This window comes from Martes martes (assembly GCF_963455335.1).
Source record: "Martes martes genome assembly, chromosome: 4".
Taxonomy (NCBI): domain Eukaryota; kingdom Metazoa; phylum Chordata; class Mammalia; order Carnivora; family Mustelidae; genus Martes; species Martes martes.
Window position 1 is genome coordinate 97,626,287 of NC_137891.1, and position 17,790 is coordinate 97,644,076.

Sequence of the window (17,790 nt, forward strand, 5' to 3'; positions counted from 1 at the left end):
AAGGAAAACGGATGCAACCTAGGCAAACAGAAGACAGCGGGCTTGCTAGCTCCCCGACTTCCTCACACACTTCCTTTGGCCACCCTCTGCCCCTGGGCAGCTTGTATTTTCACATCTAGAAAGCTTCCCCCCCAATCACTTACAACCAAAAAGACTCATGTTTAGACTGACGGCTTTTATTGTAGAACTCTAGGTAGGAGCAAGATGTACTAAGGGAGGAGACTCGGGAATGGAGACAGGTCAGGTTTACCCCCAGTTGCAGCAATCACAACTGGTGTCAAAGATGAGCCCGGCCTCGAAGTTCTGCTGGTATGTGACTCCATTCAGGCAGCGCCAGAAGGCATTTTTGTTGTTCGCCACAGGGTAGAGGCAGTTGGCCTTTCTGGCACAGAATCCACTGCCCCCAGACCTGCCCCCAGAGCTGCTGCTCCCACTCCCACTTCCGCTCCTGGGAGGAGTTATGGGCTCCACGGGCTGAGCAGGGGCAGGGCAACCTGAAACAGCACAGAACAGCAGAACAGACTCGTGGACCTGGAAGAGGTTCCCACCGTCGCCTAGAGGTGAGGAGACTAGTGGCCCTGAGAACGTCTGGAGGTGGGGTGCTGTTAGCACTGGGTCCCTACACGTGAGGAGATACAAGATTACTCCATACTCAGGAAAAGCTACAATTTCAAGCCATTCTAGTTTTAAATCTGAAAAGTTCTCTCTTCCCTTAAGATGTTAACATCATTAAAAAAAAATTACTGAGCACTGGTATGTGCAAAATACTTGCCTAGGATCTGGGTATAAGTGACAAGCCAATAAGCTTAGAGATTATTCCAGAGAAAAATCTGGAAAAAAATTAGGGATGTGGTATTTCCCCTGAATTATAGATTGGAAACATGTGAGCAGTCCTGAGGGTTTCTTGTTCAGTCTCCAGGTTGGCCCAAAAAAGACTTTTAATGAGGGAGGAGTTCATAGAAAAGTAAATGCTTATATATTGAAGGTCAACTAAATTTCTTGGGGCTTTTCCACAGACTTTGAGACATAGCTGACATGGAAAACTCACCCAGGTAGGCCTGGTTTCTCATAAGCTCATAACATTCCTGACCTGGAAGTTCAAGGGTAGAAGAAGAATGGAGCCCATGTGTCTCAGCTGGGCAAGAGCAGGGAGGTGAAATGGGAAGTGATTCCCTGGCCAGTGGGGGTGGACAGATGTTAGATCTGCCTTTTAAGCTGGAGAAGCAACAATTGTATACCCCTGGCATCCTTTTCTTTCACTTACCTGCTCTCTGCAGCCCAAGTGCTTTCTTCAGGGTATTGACCAGGGGGAACTTGCCCTAGTTACAGAATGTGTCTGTGAAGTCATCCAGGTCAATGGCCCAGACCATGGCACCTCCAAAATTGTTCTCCTTAAGCCACTGAGCCTGTTCAAAGATAGAGGACACCAGAGGTCATTTTACTTCCCCACACTCACAGCTGGGCCTGCAGCAGGTCAGAGGGGCTGATCTTACCTTGACACTGAAGTCTTGACGTCATCATAGCCAACCCACTCATTGCCCTGATAGGCATAGGGTACAGCCTGAGGGGCATCCCATACCTCAGTAGTTCCATTTTTCAGGAAGGTACAGATTTTTAAAAAGTCAAGAGATTCAGATCTTTTAAATAAGGTTCCCATGAAAGGAGAAACAAACATTTGCCTCTTTTGTTTTATTTTTTCTTTTATGTCTCCAATTGGAATTTTCCTGTTTTCTAATTATGGGTTGTTATTTGAAGTAAATAATATGAAGTTGCTTTTGAAATATTCCTGTTATCCTTATCCTTAATGCTTGGTTTTGGGAGATTACATTAATTTGAGAGATATTGTTCTTTTATTTCCTTACACGCTCATATAAATGACCTTAAATATGTAGTCTGTTGCTTGAAGGGATATGACACATTATAGGTGGCCTTCCTACTGGATTAGATAAATGAATAGGTTTCTTAAACTCTTGAAATATTTAGAACGATAGCCGTATTTTAAGTAGATAAATAGTGGACAGGATGAGCATTCATTCTGTTCAGCACAGGACATGGAATTCACAGATTTGTCCAGCCTCATCTCCCTACCTCATAGTAGGCCCAGAACCCAGCCTGCCTGGTGTAGGGCCCAGCAGGACCAGCGCCAGAGGTGGGGACACCGATGCCAGTGTTGGAGGAGTCACTCAGGATGAAGGTGTCGCCATAGGTGGGGAAGCCAACGATGAGCTTCTCAGCTAGGGCCCCATTGTCCTTCCCATAGTTCATGATGTAATCCTGCAATGGCTGCTTGTTAGCTAGGGGCTCCACCCCGCTGATGACCCCGTGCTTAGTTGTGTTAGTCCATTGTTCTAACAGACACAATTGTATGATGTTAATGACAGATAGATAGTAGTTTTTCAAAGCATTTTGGCAAAATTATAGTTAATGAGATATGCCCAGCCACTAGAAAGGATAGTTATCCAAATGAGACATTTGCAGAATTTTCATTCGTTTTGTCCATGAGTTTCCATGTGATGTATAGCCTTATCTCTGGTCTGCATCTGCATGTGTCCAGGGACTCACCACATTGAGGTCGGCATTGCTGCCCATGTCAGTCGGGTATTTGTACAGGGGGCTGTTCTCTCCAGTGTAGCCTTCCCAGGAGCCGTGAAGGTCATAGGTCATGACATGGATGTAGTCCAGGTACCTGAGTTGGGGTAAGAGATTTAAAAAGATTTGTGATAGTCATTTCCCACACCTATGTAGGTGAAAGTTACCACTTCCAAAACCTCCTAAAGGTGGTCCCTGAATAGCAAGACAGACTGAGGACAAGTCTACCTTGCAAAAGTGATAACTACAGGAGTTCGAGGATAGGGTGAATCACTCACTGGGCCAGGTGAGGGATCTCATAGTCGGACTGGATGTTGGAGACGCCAGCTGCTACCGCAGCAGTGATCATCAGCCTGGGCTTGGTGATCTGCTTGGCCTCCTGCTCAAAAGCTTCACGCATTTCCTATAGAATAATCAAGTACTGTAGGCCATCTGTGCCTCTGATTTCAGCTCCTTAAATAAGTAGGTTTGTTTCATCCTTTTCTTTTTCAAAATGCTTTCACATATTTCATCTTACTTCAGTCTCTCAATATCACTATAAAGTAGATAGGACTGATGGTATCAGCCAATGTTATAGCTATCTAATATGAACAGAAGCTAGACAATTTCACCGAAGTCCCACAGCAAGTTATTAGCCAGGTCATGCCCAGAATGCAGGTCCCAGATGACCTGTCAGAGCTCCAATTATATCCTTATACTCTGAACTTAGAATTGCTGTAGTAATCTATATCCAGGTTTTGACAATATACATGTTGCTTCCCTTCATCCAGTAAGTGAATTATTTTACAGGACTGACATCTCATCAAATGAAATACTGGTTTGGTCAATAAGGGAAGTGGTTACAGCCAGGGTATGGGTTCCCATTCAGCACTGGCACCTTTATTCTGGGTGACTCTAATCCCATTTGGAGGACTGGGTTCAGGGTTCAGGGTGTGCCAGGATGTGTTCCAGTGAAGGGTCTGAAAATTGTCACATGACACTGGCCAAAGGAACTAGGGTGTTTAAACTGGAAGAAAAGGAATTATAGGCAGGATGTTATAACAGTCTGCAAATATTGAATGATAGATTACAAAAGGTGTTTTGTCCTTTGTTATTTTGGTGAGCAGAGCTAGCCCCCATGACTGGAAGTTATAAATTATGACTGGAGGCATGTTTCAGCTAAGGATAGAGATGTTCTTTCTTTTTTAAAAAATTTTTTATTTATTTATTTTTAATTTCTTTTAAGTGTTCCAGAATTCATTGTTTATGCACCACACCCAGTGCTCCATGCAATACAAGATGTTCTTTCTGATCTCTAGAGCTGTTCAATAAGTAGATTGACTTTCAACTGATTAGTTACTTAATATTGAAACCATTTGGAGGCTGGCTGATGATCTGGTATATGGGATGGTGGAGAAAGAGTCTCTGTCTTGGGAGAGGGTAAATCTAAAAACCATCCTTGGCTTTTCTTACTCCATTCACTTTTCCTTGATGATCTCTTAATTATCAGCCTTTGCTGATGACTTCAATATGTCTTGAACTCTAGATTGGTACTCATTCAGGGACTACTGGCCATTCCTATAGGAGGTCCTACAGATTCCTCTCACTCTTGATTGATGTTCAAAGGCACATTAATGAGCCCTTCTTATTTCAAACCTACACTTCTTCTTGTGTGTATATTTTAGTTATAGGACCACTACCAAACCAATCCTCAAAGTCAGAAAACTGGAAGTCCTGTAGTTTCCACTTCCATTTGGTGTCCAAATCCTATTGATTGTATCCCCCCAATGTCCCTTGCTTACTTGCCCTTTCTGTCCTCACTGTTAGGATGTTTGTTTGGACCATCAGCTCTTTATCCCTGCCTTCCTACCTCCTTGTAATTCATCCTCTATGGTTAAGCCAGAGTTATCTTTCTAAAGCGCAAGTTTTGTCATATCTCTCCATTACTTTCAAAGTTGTCCATCGCCTTGAGAGGAAAAATCCAAATTCCTTAACATCATCTACAAGTCCCACATGATCTGATTTTTGCCACGTATGCAGACTCACAATCATCCACATGGCTTCATTTGTGTGGTTCCTATCTTCATTGCTAACACCAGTTGCTTTCAAGACTGAGCTCAAGTGTCACTTTCTCTAGAAAGCTCTTCTAGATCCTTCCCCAGAGTAGAATTAGGTACCCTCTGCACCCACTACAACATGCTCAAAGCATATTTTAAATGTCAGTTATTTTCCAACCTGCCACCTCATATTGTATTCCCTAGAGCCAAGGATCATCTTATTCTTATCTTCAACCTGACACCTAACCCAGCGACTGGGACAGAGTAAGTGTTCAGTAATAATAGGCAGCCTAGTGTAATGGTTAGAAGCAGTGGGCTCTTTAGCCAGACTTTAGCATAGGTAGTTCTGACATCTACTAGTTGTGTAACATTAAGCAAGTTACTTAAACCTTACTTTCTTCTGTAAAATAAAGATTATGATTCATATAGTACCTAGATCATAGAATAGGTGTATAGGTGAAATGAGTTACAGTTTTAAAATACAATAGTAGAATAAGGTAGAATAGTGCCTGGCACATAGAGCACATGTGAGCACATGTGTTCTTGTCGTTCTGTTATGAAATGCTGTTGAATGAAGGCATGAATCTTTGTGATGGGAAGATTCCATAATTCTAAATTCCAGTTTAGTTGAGCTTGGGAAACACCAGATTCTCCTTGGAAAGAATAGGCTTTGGATTTTCTTGGGTTAGAGATTGCCACACCCTTCCTCACCTGCAGTAGGACAGTGAAGAGATGCTTGTCCTGAGGAGGGCTCCCACAAGAGCCAGCGTACTCCCACTCAAAGTCCAGCCCATCAAACTCATACTGGTGCAGGAATTTGATGACTGAGGCAATGAAAGTCTGGTGGTTTTCAGGAGTGAAAACCATGGCAGTGAAGCTGAAGGAGACCCAAAGAAGGAAATGTGAGGGAACGCCTTGGTGGTCCCAACACCCTGTGGTAAAATCAAACTTTTATATTTCTGCCTCAGAGCTCTTCATGGGGACCCACAACCCAGAAATAAGTATGGTTCTGGTTTTCTCTAGTCCTTACTTTGTAATCAGTAAGTACTTAGCCAGCCATGGGATTTCAGTGTTCCCTTTGTTTTGTTATCCACCCAGCTCTGATTTTTTCCCCCCTAGGTTGCACTTGTTGCTTTGAACACTACCCCACCTCACAATTCTCTCTCCAAATAGCCCCCAAAGTTCATATGCCCTTAAAGAAGTTGTCTTGTTTATTTGCATGACTTTGTCTTCTCTTCCCCCAGAAGGTATATAGAAGTGCTATGTAGCACTCTCCACAGGGACTGTGCTTGTGAAATACTTTAAGAAGAGGTTGTTTTGCAATCTCAGTAACTAAACCTCTGTGAATGGAATCCCAGAATATCCATCTACATGCAAACATGTAAAATAAATTGTATTCTGCTTTAATATTGAGGTCTTGGTCAAGTAATTTATTCCACTACCCTATTTGTTTAATGTGCATCCTTCATAGCCTGTCTTAGATTGTGAAGTGTAAAGGAACATAACTTGTTTTCAGTTGCAAATGAACACCAGGCTCTCCCACAGAGGACAGTTCCAAAGTTCCAGCCTCCAATGGCCAGGAGAATTTTAAGCTGGCTGTTCCTATAAAGCAAAGAAAGAAAAGAGAAACTTCAAAATCCATGAGTCCTTTTATTTAAAATAACATTGCTTTGGTATTGAGCCTGGTCATATACTTTGATGTTGCCTTGATAAGACATTCTGTAGGATAATTTTCCTTCACTACTGAAGACTTTCTTTTTTTAAAAGATTTTATTTATTTGACAGAGAGAGACACAGTGAGAGAAGGAACACAAGCAGGGGGAGTGGGAGGTGGAGAAGCAGGCTTCCAGCCAAGCAGGGAGCCCAGTGCGGGGCTTGATCCCAGGACCCTGGGATCATGACCCGAGTCGAAGGCAGACACCTAACAACTGAGCCACCCAGGTGCCCCTGAAGACTTTCTTTATAAAAATTGTGTTGTTAGCCAATACTTAGTATAATACTAAGTAAAATAAGTCAGTCTGAGAAAGACAAATGCCATATGACTTCAATCAGATGTGGAATTTAATAAACAAACAAGGAAAAAAGACAAACAAAAAACAAGACTCTTAAATATAGAGAACAAACTGGTAGTTGTCAGAGAGGAAGTAGGTGGGGGGATGAGGTGATTTATTGAGATGAAAGAGATTAACAGTACACTTATCATGATGAACACTGATTAATGTATAGAATTGTTGAATCATTATATTGTATACCTGAAACTAATATAATGTTTTATGTTAATTATACTTCAACAACAACAAAAAATTGTGTTGTTATCATAAATGCATTTAAAGTTCTTTGAGGAAATCCAAATTATGGGACCAGATTTTGTAAAAATAGGTATATATTGGCAATAAGATATATAAAACTTAAAAACATAATTAAATCATATTCTGCTATAATCAGATGAAATGATAAATGTTGCTTGAGCATAATTACTTTCTCAGGCTCCGAGATAATGAATAGAAATCAATTGCTTAAAATTATGCACATTTTTCTTAAATAGTGGTTCTCAAGAATGGAGTGCAAGGGTCAGAGTGAGAAAACATTAAAATTCTGGGTTTATAGCCCCTTTCTCAGAAATTCTGATTTGGCTGGACTGTGGGAAGGATTGACATTTTTAATCAGGTGCCCCCATGTGGTTTTGATGCATAGTCAATGGATCACACTTTAAGAAATACCACTCTGCAGGAGTTTACTTCCTCTATTTATCATAACTTAAATTCTAATAGTTACATTCAGGATAGTACCACTACTGATGGTAGCGATGGTCTGTAGCCTTATTTCTCCTAGAAATAGTTTGACTGAGTAAATCAGGAATTAAAAGATACCAAGGTTGTTGTTTCTTTGTTATGCTTCTTTTTTACACAACTAGAACTCTTAAAACACAGCAGACATTTCTGATTTGGGGGGCCTCAGTGGTGTCTAATCTTCATTATCTTCCACCTGCTGCTCTCTGATGTAAGCAGCTAAGATGACTTGCAGTTTCTTGGGTCATAAAAAAAAGAAATTGACAGGGAAAAGGAGAAATAGTACTGATATATTTTCAATACTTGCTAGAGCAGACAATGTGCTATGTTGTCCATATCTTTGCTACTTAAAGTATAGCTTCCTGGACCAGAAGCATCAACATCAGCGGGGAGCTTGTTGGAAATGTAGAATATTGGTCTTCACCTCAGACTCACTGAACCTGAACTCATTTTAAGAAGATCCCAGGTGATCTGTTTGCACACTAATATTTGGAGAGCACCACCCTAGGAGATACCAAATGAGGTATATCCTCCATCTCTTACTTGTTTTTCAGGCCATTGAAAGCTTGGTAGAAAGCCACATCATCCCATTCAATGGTGGTGATCTCATTGTTCCGCATCCCAGCAAAGGCATAGATCAGGTGAGTACATAGGCAGGGGTCAATGTCATCAGGCTTGAAGTGCCCCAGGCCTGGTCAGTACTGGGCCCAGTTAGTGAAGTAACATGTCAGCTGGTAAGCGGAACCTGAGAGCAGTAAGAAGTGAGAATAATGACCTGATTAAGGTGCTACTGAAATGTGCTGTGGGTTTTGGCTCTGCCTGTTTCCCTCCCTTTGCCTCAATGCATGATCTCTGTGTGGGGGTGTTTAATATAAATATTCTTGCAGATGAGTTCAAAGATCTAACTTGGGAACTAGTCACTGACTTGGAGTTATCTTTGGCTCCAGCAGACTCATTTGTGATGTTAAGCCTAAGAACCACTTAAGAAAAGATGTCCAGTAGTCCTGTGAAGCCCAGTGAATACCAATTTATAAATCCCAGCGGTCATGCTAAAGAGGTTAGTAGTGAGAGCCAATCCAAAATAATAGGTTCTCTCAATGTCAAACCTGTCTGTGAAGTAGACAGTAGCTCTCTTTCCCTCAGATGGCTTATCTCTTGATATATTTTTTAAAAATACACTAATCAGATAATTGCATGGTGAGTAATTTATAGAGATAAGTGGTTTATGGTAGGAAAAGATTGTATCAAAGATAAAAGACAGAGTTCATGACTTACCTAGATGAGCATTCAGCAGAAGGGCTAGACCTGGAGGGAAAGAAAACACATGTATCCTGAATCAATTATCTATACCCTGTGGAATTTGATTCTGAGAGCTTGAGCACCATCCTATTTGTCATATGTTGTTCCAGCCCAGTGGCATGTAGGGATTATGCCCAAGATTAGGCTTGCCAGTGAAGGGACCAAGAGATCTACACTTTCCTCCTCTTAGTAAAAAATGGCCATGGCACTCTCTTCTTCCACCTTTCATGTCAGTAATAAATGTTACTGAATGCAGAGTTCACAGGCTACTATTTTGGAAGATCTACTGAATTTCTACTGAAATTACCCAGAATGTACTCTACTTAATTGAGTACACATCCATCAGTGCTTCACCTCCCTGAACGGGGATGAGTAGAGCCTTCCACAGACAAGGCATCCTCCAAAAACAGTGAATTCAATATCTTCTGGAGCCTGAGAATTTTCTTGGAGCCACTGTTTTGGAGCTCTTACAGTAGAAGAGAAGTACCAGGAGCTGTGAGGCAAGACTTCAGATGCCTCTCCCTTGTTCTACCAGAGCACATCTGACTTGAGTGTTTTATAAATTGAGCTAGAGGTTTCATTTAGAAAATGTTCTGAAACTATAAAAGCTTTATAAATAACAGCTCTAGAACAACTAATAAACTGAGGATATAGCTTGGTTATAAATAATTTACTGACTTAACCCCTTCAAATTATTGAATTTCTAGCTGAGATTTTTATGATATATCAGCAACTCTGTAAGACAGAAGGAGATAAAAAAGGAGTAATGCTGAAAACAGTAGAACCAAGATAACTCACATCATTCTCTCTCAGTTCCTACTGATTTTCATCCCTGGGAAAGCTAGACCAAGGATTCAAGCATAAATAAAAATGATACCGATTAAAATAAGGTGGTGCAGGAAGATGGATGCAGAACAAGAAACAATTGTTAAGGGATTAGAGAATAAGACAAGCATTGGAAGAAAATAAGCCTTTCTTTTAGCACCATGCCCATGGGATCAATGAAGGTAGAAATGTTATTAGAGTAAGGCTGAAAGTAGAGGAATAAGAGACAGACTGATCTGTATATGTCAAGATTCTCTTGGAAATTTGATATGATGGAAGAAAAGTGGAAGACCCGGGAGGTATAATGTGAAGACTGCTTCATAGCTCTCAGATCCAGAGAGAAAAAGGAGTCAGGTAAGAGTAAGGCTCTATCTCTGACTGCAGACTCACCTGCAAGGAGAGTAAGCTCTTCCATGGCTGTCATTGGTACTGGATTTGCTTTTTTTTCTTTTTAAAGAGTTTATTTATTTATTTGACAGACAGAGATCACAAGTAGGCAGAGAGGCAGGCAGAGAGGGGGGGTGGGAAGCAGGCTCCCTGCTGAGCAGAGAGCCCAACACAGGGCTCAATCGCAGGACCCTGAGATCATGACCTGAGCCGAAGGCAGAGGCTTAACCCACTGAGCCACCCAAGCGCCCCTGGATTTGCTTTTTATACCATCTGAATCCCAGGTTATTGTAAGGGCTTCCAAGTGGAGAACAATGAATTCAGATGTGTATGTAGCTAATCAATAAATCAACAGATCTGCTCCCCTACAAACACCTCGTCTTAGACCTGCAACCTATAGTCTCCCACCACCACCACTTTCTCTGCTCAATAAGAACAAAGCAATGCTATGACCCCTAACAAGGTGGTAGAGACCATCACAATGGAAACCACCAGCTTAATAGCTTTTATGGCAGTTCCCAGGATTGGTAAGCATCTGTTTAAACATTCTGGTTAGGTTTTTATGTTGTGGACATTTTGTCCCTGACATCAAAGCATGTCTTTATGGGAAAGCAAATAATAAAAACCCTTAGAAGTTATTAGATGTTTTTAAACCCTTTTTCTTTATGGAATTCTTCATGTATAATTTGTACAATCAGTACAAACTTTCCATCTTTAGGTGCTACTTTCTGAACATTTTACCCACACCTGCTCTTTGGAATGATCTTAAGTCATGATTATATGATAATTTTTTCTAAGAATGTATGGTTTCCAAAATGTCCCCTCTGAAGGTCAGCAAGAACTCTCTAGTGTCCCATAGTCCCAAATTACATTCAGTTGATACTTTTGTGTTGCTGCTGGGTAGAGATGATGGTGATGATATTGAAAGGACTCTCTTTTAATAGAAATATTTGCAACTTGACTATGTCTAGAATTTTATATTTAAAGTTAATTCCAATCTACCTTTCTAAATATTATCCACTACCATTATCCTATAATAAATTTCTGCTTTGGCCAAATGGTCCATTTGTTGTCCGCAAACATGTATTTCATACCTTTGCTTACACTATCTCTCCACCCTTTGCCTGTAACATCTTCTCCTTCTCCTCAGTCCTTATTTGCTCTCTCTTCACTGCCAATGTTACAGTTCTTCAAAGCACAGCTTAGACCCTCTCTTTGAAGCTCACTGATCTCTTCTTCCTCTGAAATACCTTATATACTCTAGTACCTATTGTCCGTACTGCTTATGTGTTACTCCTGTACAATACCTGAAAGGTAGTTGGTGGGTAGATGGGCACCCCTCGTGGAACATCAGCACCTTTTCCAACTTCTTTGGATGCAGACTGACTTCTCTATCACATTTAGAAACTAAATTATATCCATTCATCCCATGATAATTAGGTCCTGAGTGTTTACTTCTCACTCGCAGGACCAGAGAGTCTGGTAGAAATGCTGCCAGGGAGGATTTCAGTTGTGAAAATAGTAATATCAACAAACACTATGACAAATACTATGTGCCAGAGATTGTTCTTGGGTTTTATATCACTAAGAACTTATTTTTGCAAGTGACTAATACCAACTATTTTGGTATTTTGGAAAAATACCAAAGATTTGTATTGGTATTTTGGAAAAATATGAGGACGTTCACAGGATCAAAGATAAGATAGTACTGTCTGTGATAAGACAGAAATCAAGCATTTTAGGGGATAGTGCAGTGGGATGAGGTCTTAGAATAAACCTTAATTTAATTTAATTTTATTTTTTTTAAAGATTTTATTTATTTATTTGACAGACAGAGATTACAAGTAGGCAAGAGAGGCAGGCAGTGAGAGAGAGGAGGAAGCAGGCTCCCTAGTGAGCAGAGAGCCTGAGGCGGGGCTCAATCCCAGGACCCTGGGATCATGACCTGAGCCGAAAGCAGAGGCTTTAACCCACTGAGCCACCCAGGTGCCCTTAATTTTATCTTTTAACCAAGCTTCATTCCACATAAGAATCGAAACCCCAGGAGAAATAGTCTGAGCTTTTCATCAGACACTTGATTAGGGACAAAAACAGGGCACTTGGATTCAAATTTCCATCAGGACTGATCACAAAATGAAATTCCAGGAGAGTGGAGGGCGAATACTGAGTGACTGAAAAACAATGAATGTTCATCTGAGGGTCTATTAATTATTTCATTTAACCTATAAGAACCATTATTACTGTTAACCCAATTTTGCAGATGAGAAACTTGATCAAACAAATATTAAGCACCAGATCCAGGATTCAGTGCCAGGATAGCTGCCTCCAGAATGGAATTCTCTTCATCTTTACACAGCACTGCCTCTTATGTTCAGTTGGTGGTCCAAGTTGAACTGGGAAAGGCATTTTCCTGAGGCATCCAGGAGAATATGGTTGGGACAAATAGCCAGAATTGTGTCAAATCAAGGTTAAGTCAAGGATTCGCAAAAATAGCAAAGAAAGTAGTCTCAGAGTTATTCTCTTTGGCACTATTATGTCTAGCTGGTGTTTAGATTTAGTGAGATATTTTCTCTTGAATTTGGTGTCTCTTACTCTATATGAATGACCTGCAGGTAAACTATCCTTTCTTAATAGTTCCTTAAGGGCATTGGGTGTGTCCCTATCAAGCCTGTGTCCCATATGAGCACTTAAGTATTGAAAAGAATTATCAGCATAAATTTATAGAATAATGAATGTTTAAAAGTGTGGCATTGTATATCCTTTGATATTTTCAATAAGCCTTCATTATTTTTAGATTCTCAAATTTATGGTACAATGTACCACACACATGAGTTTAGATATGCATTTAAAGAAAAATGTTAAAATGAAAACCCCCGTTCTACTACCAGCTTAAACATGATAATACTATCTTTGAGTATTATTCTGTGTGTCCCTACCCAGCTCAATGTTTCTCATTCCCCTGGAATAAGCAGCTATATGAATTTTGTGGTAATCATTTCTTTGCTTTATTTATAATTTTATCACATATGCCTGTATCTCTAAATAATATATTCATTAGTTTCATAATTGTTTATTATAATAATAATATCTTTATCAGTTTTAATATGTTCCTTAATTTTAACTTTGTTTAAGTGAGATAATGTCAAATGTATTCTCCTATTTCTTCCTTTTTTAGCTCAGCATTAAGTCTTTGGGTTCACTCTGGATTCATCCAAGTTGTTACAGGTAGCAACTGTTCACGCATTTTCTTTTTTTTAAAGATTTTATTTATTTATTTATTTATTTATTTATTTGGTGGAGGGGAGAACAAGAGTTAGGTGGGAGGGGCAGAGGGAGAGGGAGAAGCAGACTCCCCACTGAGCAGGTAACCCAGGACCCTGGGATCATTACCTGAGCTGAAGACAGACACCTAACTGACTGAGCCACCCATTTGCCCCTGTTCACTCATTTTCGTATCTGTATGGTATTCTATTATATGAGTATGCTATAATTTACTTATCCTTTCTACATAGAGCAACAAGTGGGTTGTTTCCAGCTTTTACCCCATATGCTGTTATAAGAATTTCTTTTTTTTTTTTTAAAGTTGAGGAGTTTATTAGGGAAATATGAGAGGCAAAGATACCCCAAGAGACAGAAAGAAAATTCTGAAAATGTCCCTTCAAGCCAAGTGGAAGCCTGGCCTTTACCTCCCCAAAAGAACAAGAAACTGGTGGGTTAGCAACAACATTCTCTGGCGGCCACCTTGCCAGGGCATAAGTGTCTCAGCTAGGACTGCCTCCCAACCCCCACCAAAGGTGAAAAGGAGACGAAGACAGTTTCTAGAATCAATGCAGATGCAATGAGAGCTGTAAGGAAAGTCTGAGAGAAAGAGAGGTGGGGAGGACCTTGATAAAGAGTCCCAGGCATCTGGCTCTGAGCACCTCGTACACTGACGGATAGTTCTACAAAATGTTACTTAAAAGATAAAATGCCTAATGTTGGTTCCAAGACGTTGGTTCCTGGACGTCTTCCCACATGCCACATCACACACCGACGTACATGGCAGAACCCAAAGGCCATGCTTTTGAAACAAAAACAAAAACAAAAACAAGAATAAGCCCTGTTGCTCTTTAAGGAGAGAGGAGGGAGCTGAGGCTGCTGGGGCCTTTCCCTCATCAGCCTGTGTTCCATGAAACAACTTCCCAGGAGCAGCATGAGGTAGCTCCAGGTGAGGGTCTCACCTTTTGTCACCCGTGCTTCAATGTACTCTATTCTCCCCTCGAGAGCTGTCAGTTTCTCGTTTAGTGTTGCAAGTCTTGAACGACAAGACATATTGAACGAGTTGAGAAAGTCCGCGATTTTCTTGATGCTGCTGGTGATGACCTCAATGTATTCTCGGTTTGCCCAGTCCTGGTGAATCTCCCGCTGCACCGGATCCTCTTGACCTGCCATGGCTGCCGCCTTGTTATAAGCATTTCTTAACAGGTCTCTGAAGGCAAGGGAAACAAAAGCAAAAATGAACATTTGGGACTTTATCAAGATAAAATGCTTCTGCACAGCAAAGGAAACTGTCAACAAGACAAAGAGACAACCCACAGAATGGGAGAAGATATTTGAAAATGACACTACAGATAAAGGGCTGTTAATCTAAGATCTATAAAGAATTTCTCAAACTCAACACCTGAAAAACAAATAATCAAGTCAAAAAATGGTCAGAAGACATGAACAGACACTTCTCCAAAGAAGATATACAAATAGCTAACAGACACATGAAAAAATGTTCAACATTATTAGCCATCAGGGAAATTCAAATCAAAACCACAATGAGATACCACCTTATACCAGTTAGAATGGCAAAAATTGACAAGGCAATGCCTCTCTGCCTACTTGTGATCTCTGTCTGTGAAATAAATAAATAAAAATCTTTAAAAAAAAAAATTGACAAGGCAAGAAACAAAAATTGGAGAGGTTGTGGAAAAAGGGGAACCCTCTTACACTGTTGGTGAGAATGCAAGTTGGTACAGTCACTTCAGAAAACAGTGTGGAGGTTTCTCAAAAAGTTAAAAATAGAGCTATCCTATGGCTCAGAAATTGCCCCCAACTACTGGATATTTACCCCAGAGATACAGAGGTAGTAAAAAGAAGGGGGTACATGCACCCCAATGTTCATAGCAGCAATATCCACAAAAGCCAAACTGTGGAAGGAGCCAAGATGCCCTTCAATAGATGAATGGATAAAGAAGATGTGGTCCATATACACAATGAAATATTACTCAGCCATCAGAAAGGATGAAAACCCAACTTTGCATCAACATGGATGTAAGTGGAGGAGATTATGCTAAGTGAAATAAGTCAAACAGAGAAAGACAACTATTATATGGTTTCATTTATTTGTGAAACATAAGGAATAGCATGGAGAACATTAGGAGAAGGAAGGGCAAAATGAAGGGGGACAATCAGAGGGGGAGATGAACCATGAGAGACTGTGGACTCCAGGAATCAAAATGAGGGTTTTAGAGGGTAGGTGGATAGGTGAGCCCAGTGATGGGTATTAAGGAGGGCACGTATTGCATGGAGCACTGGGTGTTATATGCAAACACTGAATCATGGAACACTACCTCAAAAACTGATGATGTACTGTATGGTGACTAACATAATAAAAAATTATATATAAAAAAAGACTCTTCTAACCCATTTGATTCTTTATTGTCCCCCAAGAGGGAGGCAAGCTAGACTTTATTGTTCATATATACAGATGAGGAAATGGAGAACAAGAATTTGATGAAATTACACAATCAGATGTATAGCCTGAACTGAAACGCAGAGCTGCTGACTTCTAGTCCAGTGTTTATTTATCTTTATTTTTGCTGAATTCTATATTTCTACTAATACAGCCTAAGATTGTATTATCTATTACAACAATTTTATCATGTTGTTGCTTCATATGGAGTTTCTTACATGAAATAGACTCAACTCTCACTCATCACATGTGCTTGAGAAATTGATTTTTTATAACCTTATGCATATTTTCATTATATACACCATTGTGTTTTGTGTCACTTGTTTACAGTCCATGTCTCCTACGAATAAGTAAATTCCTTGGAGGCAGGTACTATTTTTTATGCATCTTCAAATCTCTAGTGAATTGGATAGTTCTTGGCATTTCAAAGATGAGATTACAATGAAGTTGAGGAGTGCTATGAATCCTACCCCACAGCAAGATGACTTCTTTGTATCCAGAATAAATGATGGGCACAGAGTCCTGGAAGGGAGTACTGGAAAGCTAAAAATGGCTGGATGAAACTGCAGGGTGCAGGTCTCATTTGCTTGAGGCTGACCAAGGGAGATGCTCATTCATAAGGGAGAAGACCCCCTCATTGGCACAGTATACAGACCAGAAAGTATCATGTATAACCAGGGTCAACCAGTCATTGATTGTTCTCCTTACTGATGAACATAAGCATTCTGTGGAGTTGAACAAGGCCATTATTGGGAGATGCAATACAAAGGCCAAGATGTAACTGAGTAATGACTACAACATTGGTCCCAAGTCAGCTCAAATGGCTATGAAGCCAGTAACATCCCAGAGGGAAGGAAATCTCTCCTGCATGGACTACTAGGCCTTGGACCTACGATCTTTCATTGGCAGTGAGTTACACTGGCAGATACTGGGTGGTATAACTCAATAGAATATTCTAAAAGGGCAATGACATTACAAGACACCAAAATGACCTCTTGGTTCTCCCTAGCTGCACCTACTTCTGGACTATAGATTTAATCAGAAAGACAAATACCGTATGATTTCACTCATATGTGGATTTAAAAAACAAATGAACATGGGGTGGGAAGAAAGAGGCAAATCAAGAAACAGACTCTTGACCATAGAGAACAAAGGGGAGGTGGGTGAGGAGATGGGTGAAATAGGTGATGGGTATTAAAGAGGGCACTTGTTGTGATGAGCACCAGGTGTTGTATGTAAGGGTTGAGTCACTAAATTCTACACTTGAAACTAATATTATACTGTATGCTAACTTGGGGGAAGAAATGGAATCAGTAGCATGAAGATTAACAGAAGAGTCCACCACCTGTGAGAGTTGCATCAAAGAACTTGGGACAACCTGATTGAGAGTTCTCCTAGGAGGATCAAATGCAGGGCAGTCAGAATGCATCACTATCCCATATCCTGTGATTTCAGAGGTTTCCTTCTTACCTAGCAAAGGACTTCTTCTACTTCCATAAATATCCATGGCATTTTGCCCATACCTGGGACCATCACCTTGGTGGGAATCCCACACCAATGTTTTCCCATTCCTGTGGTCATGCAATAATTGGGCCAATTCATTTGCAACAGCACCAGAATAAGAATGGCTTCTCAGTGCCCACATGGCAGAGTATTGGGACCATAGCAGGTGTTCAGTCAAAGGTAATAGGCAAAGCTGCAATTGGGGAAACCATCAACAACCAGGTAGAGACAGCAGTGACCCAGAGTATTCTCCACCTGTTCTTTAGTGCAGCAGTCCCGATTTCACAGTTGCTAAGACAGGGTTGGGGGAATAAAAAGAAAAAGGTGTGGGAAGGGATATCTGGATTGGGTTCCCAAATCACAGTTGTTCAGTACCAGAAAACTTCCTGTCCTCAGACTCCTGGGTTTGTAACAGATGGCTAAGAACAGATGGACTGTTGCTAGGAATGGCTCTGTTTAGGGTATTTATAGCATTGGGCAAGCAATCCAGTTAACATACCAGTTTGGGTGCATCGTCTTTGTGCACTCTCCTGCTTTCATCCTCTGTGGGTAATAAGAAACATGAAATAGCCATCAGATTAGGTTTGGACATTGTCTTAGCTTGCTCTGGCTGCCATAACAAAATACCATAGATTGGGTGACT

At 40.6% G+C, this 17,790-nt stretch overlaps 2 protein-coding genes across 2 annotated transcripts; both read right to left on the reverse strand.

Annotated features, from left to right (window-relative positions):
- Window positions 1-246: 246 nt before the first annotated feature.
- On the reverse strand, window positions 247-9,962 carry CHIA (chitinase acidic; the record flags this gene model as incomplete). Its single annotated transcript, XM_080801670.1, is given in 14 exon segments — window positions 247-494; window positions 1,265-1,319; window positions 1,323-1,406; window positions 1,494-1,507; window positions 1,510-1,612; window positions 2,089-2,274; window positions 2,563-2,686; window positions 2,868-2,992; window positions 5,337-5,502; window positions 6,156-6,227; window positions 7,958-8,109; window positions 8,113-8,159; window positions 8,690-8,719; window positions 9,929-9,962. Coding segments are annotated over 14 exon segments (1,440 nt in total).
- Window positions 9,963-11,941: 1,979 nt separating this feature from the next.
- On the reverse strand, window positions 11,942-14,356 carry LOC308341650 (putative protein BRICK1; the record flags this gene model as incomplete). The annotated part of the gene is made up of 2 exons (XM_080801671.1): window positions 11,942-12,096; window positions 14,104-14,356. 2 exons carry the CDS (start codon window positions 14,354-14,356, stop codon window positions 11,942-11,944), a joined length of 408 nt encoding a protein of 135 aa, XP_080657797.1.
- Between the last annotated feature and the right edge of the window lie 3,434 nt (window positions 14,357-17,790).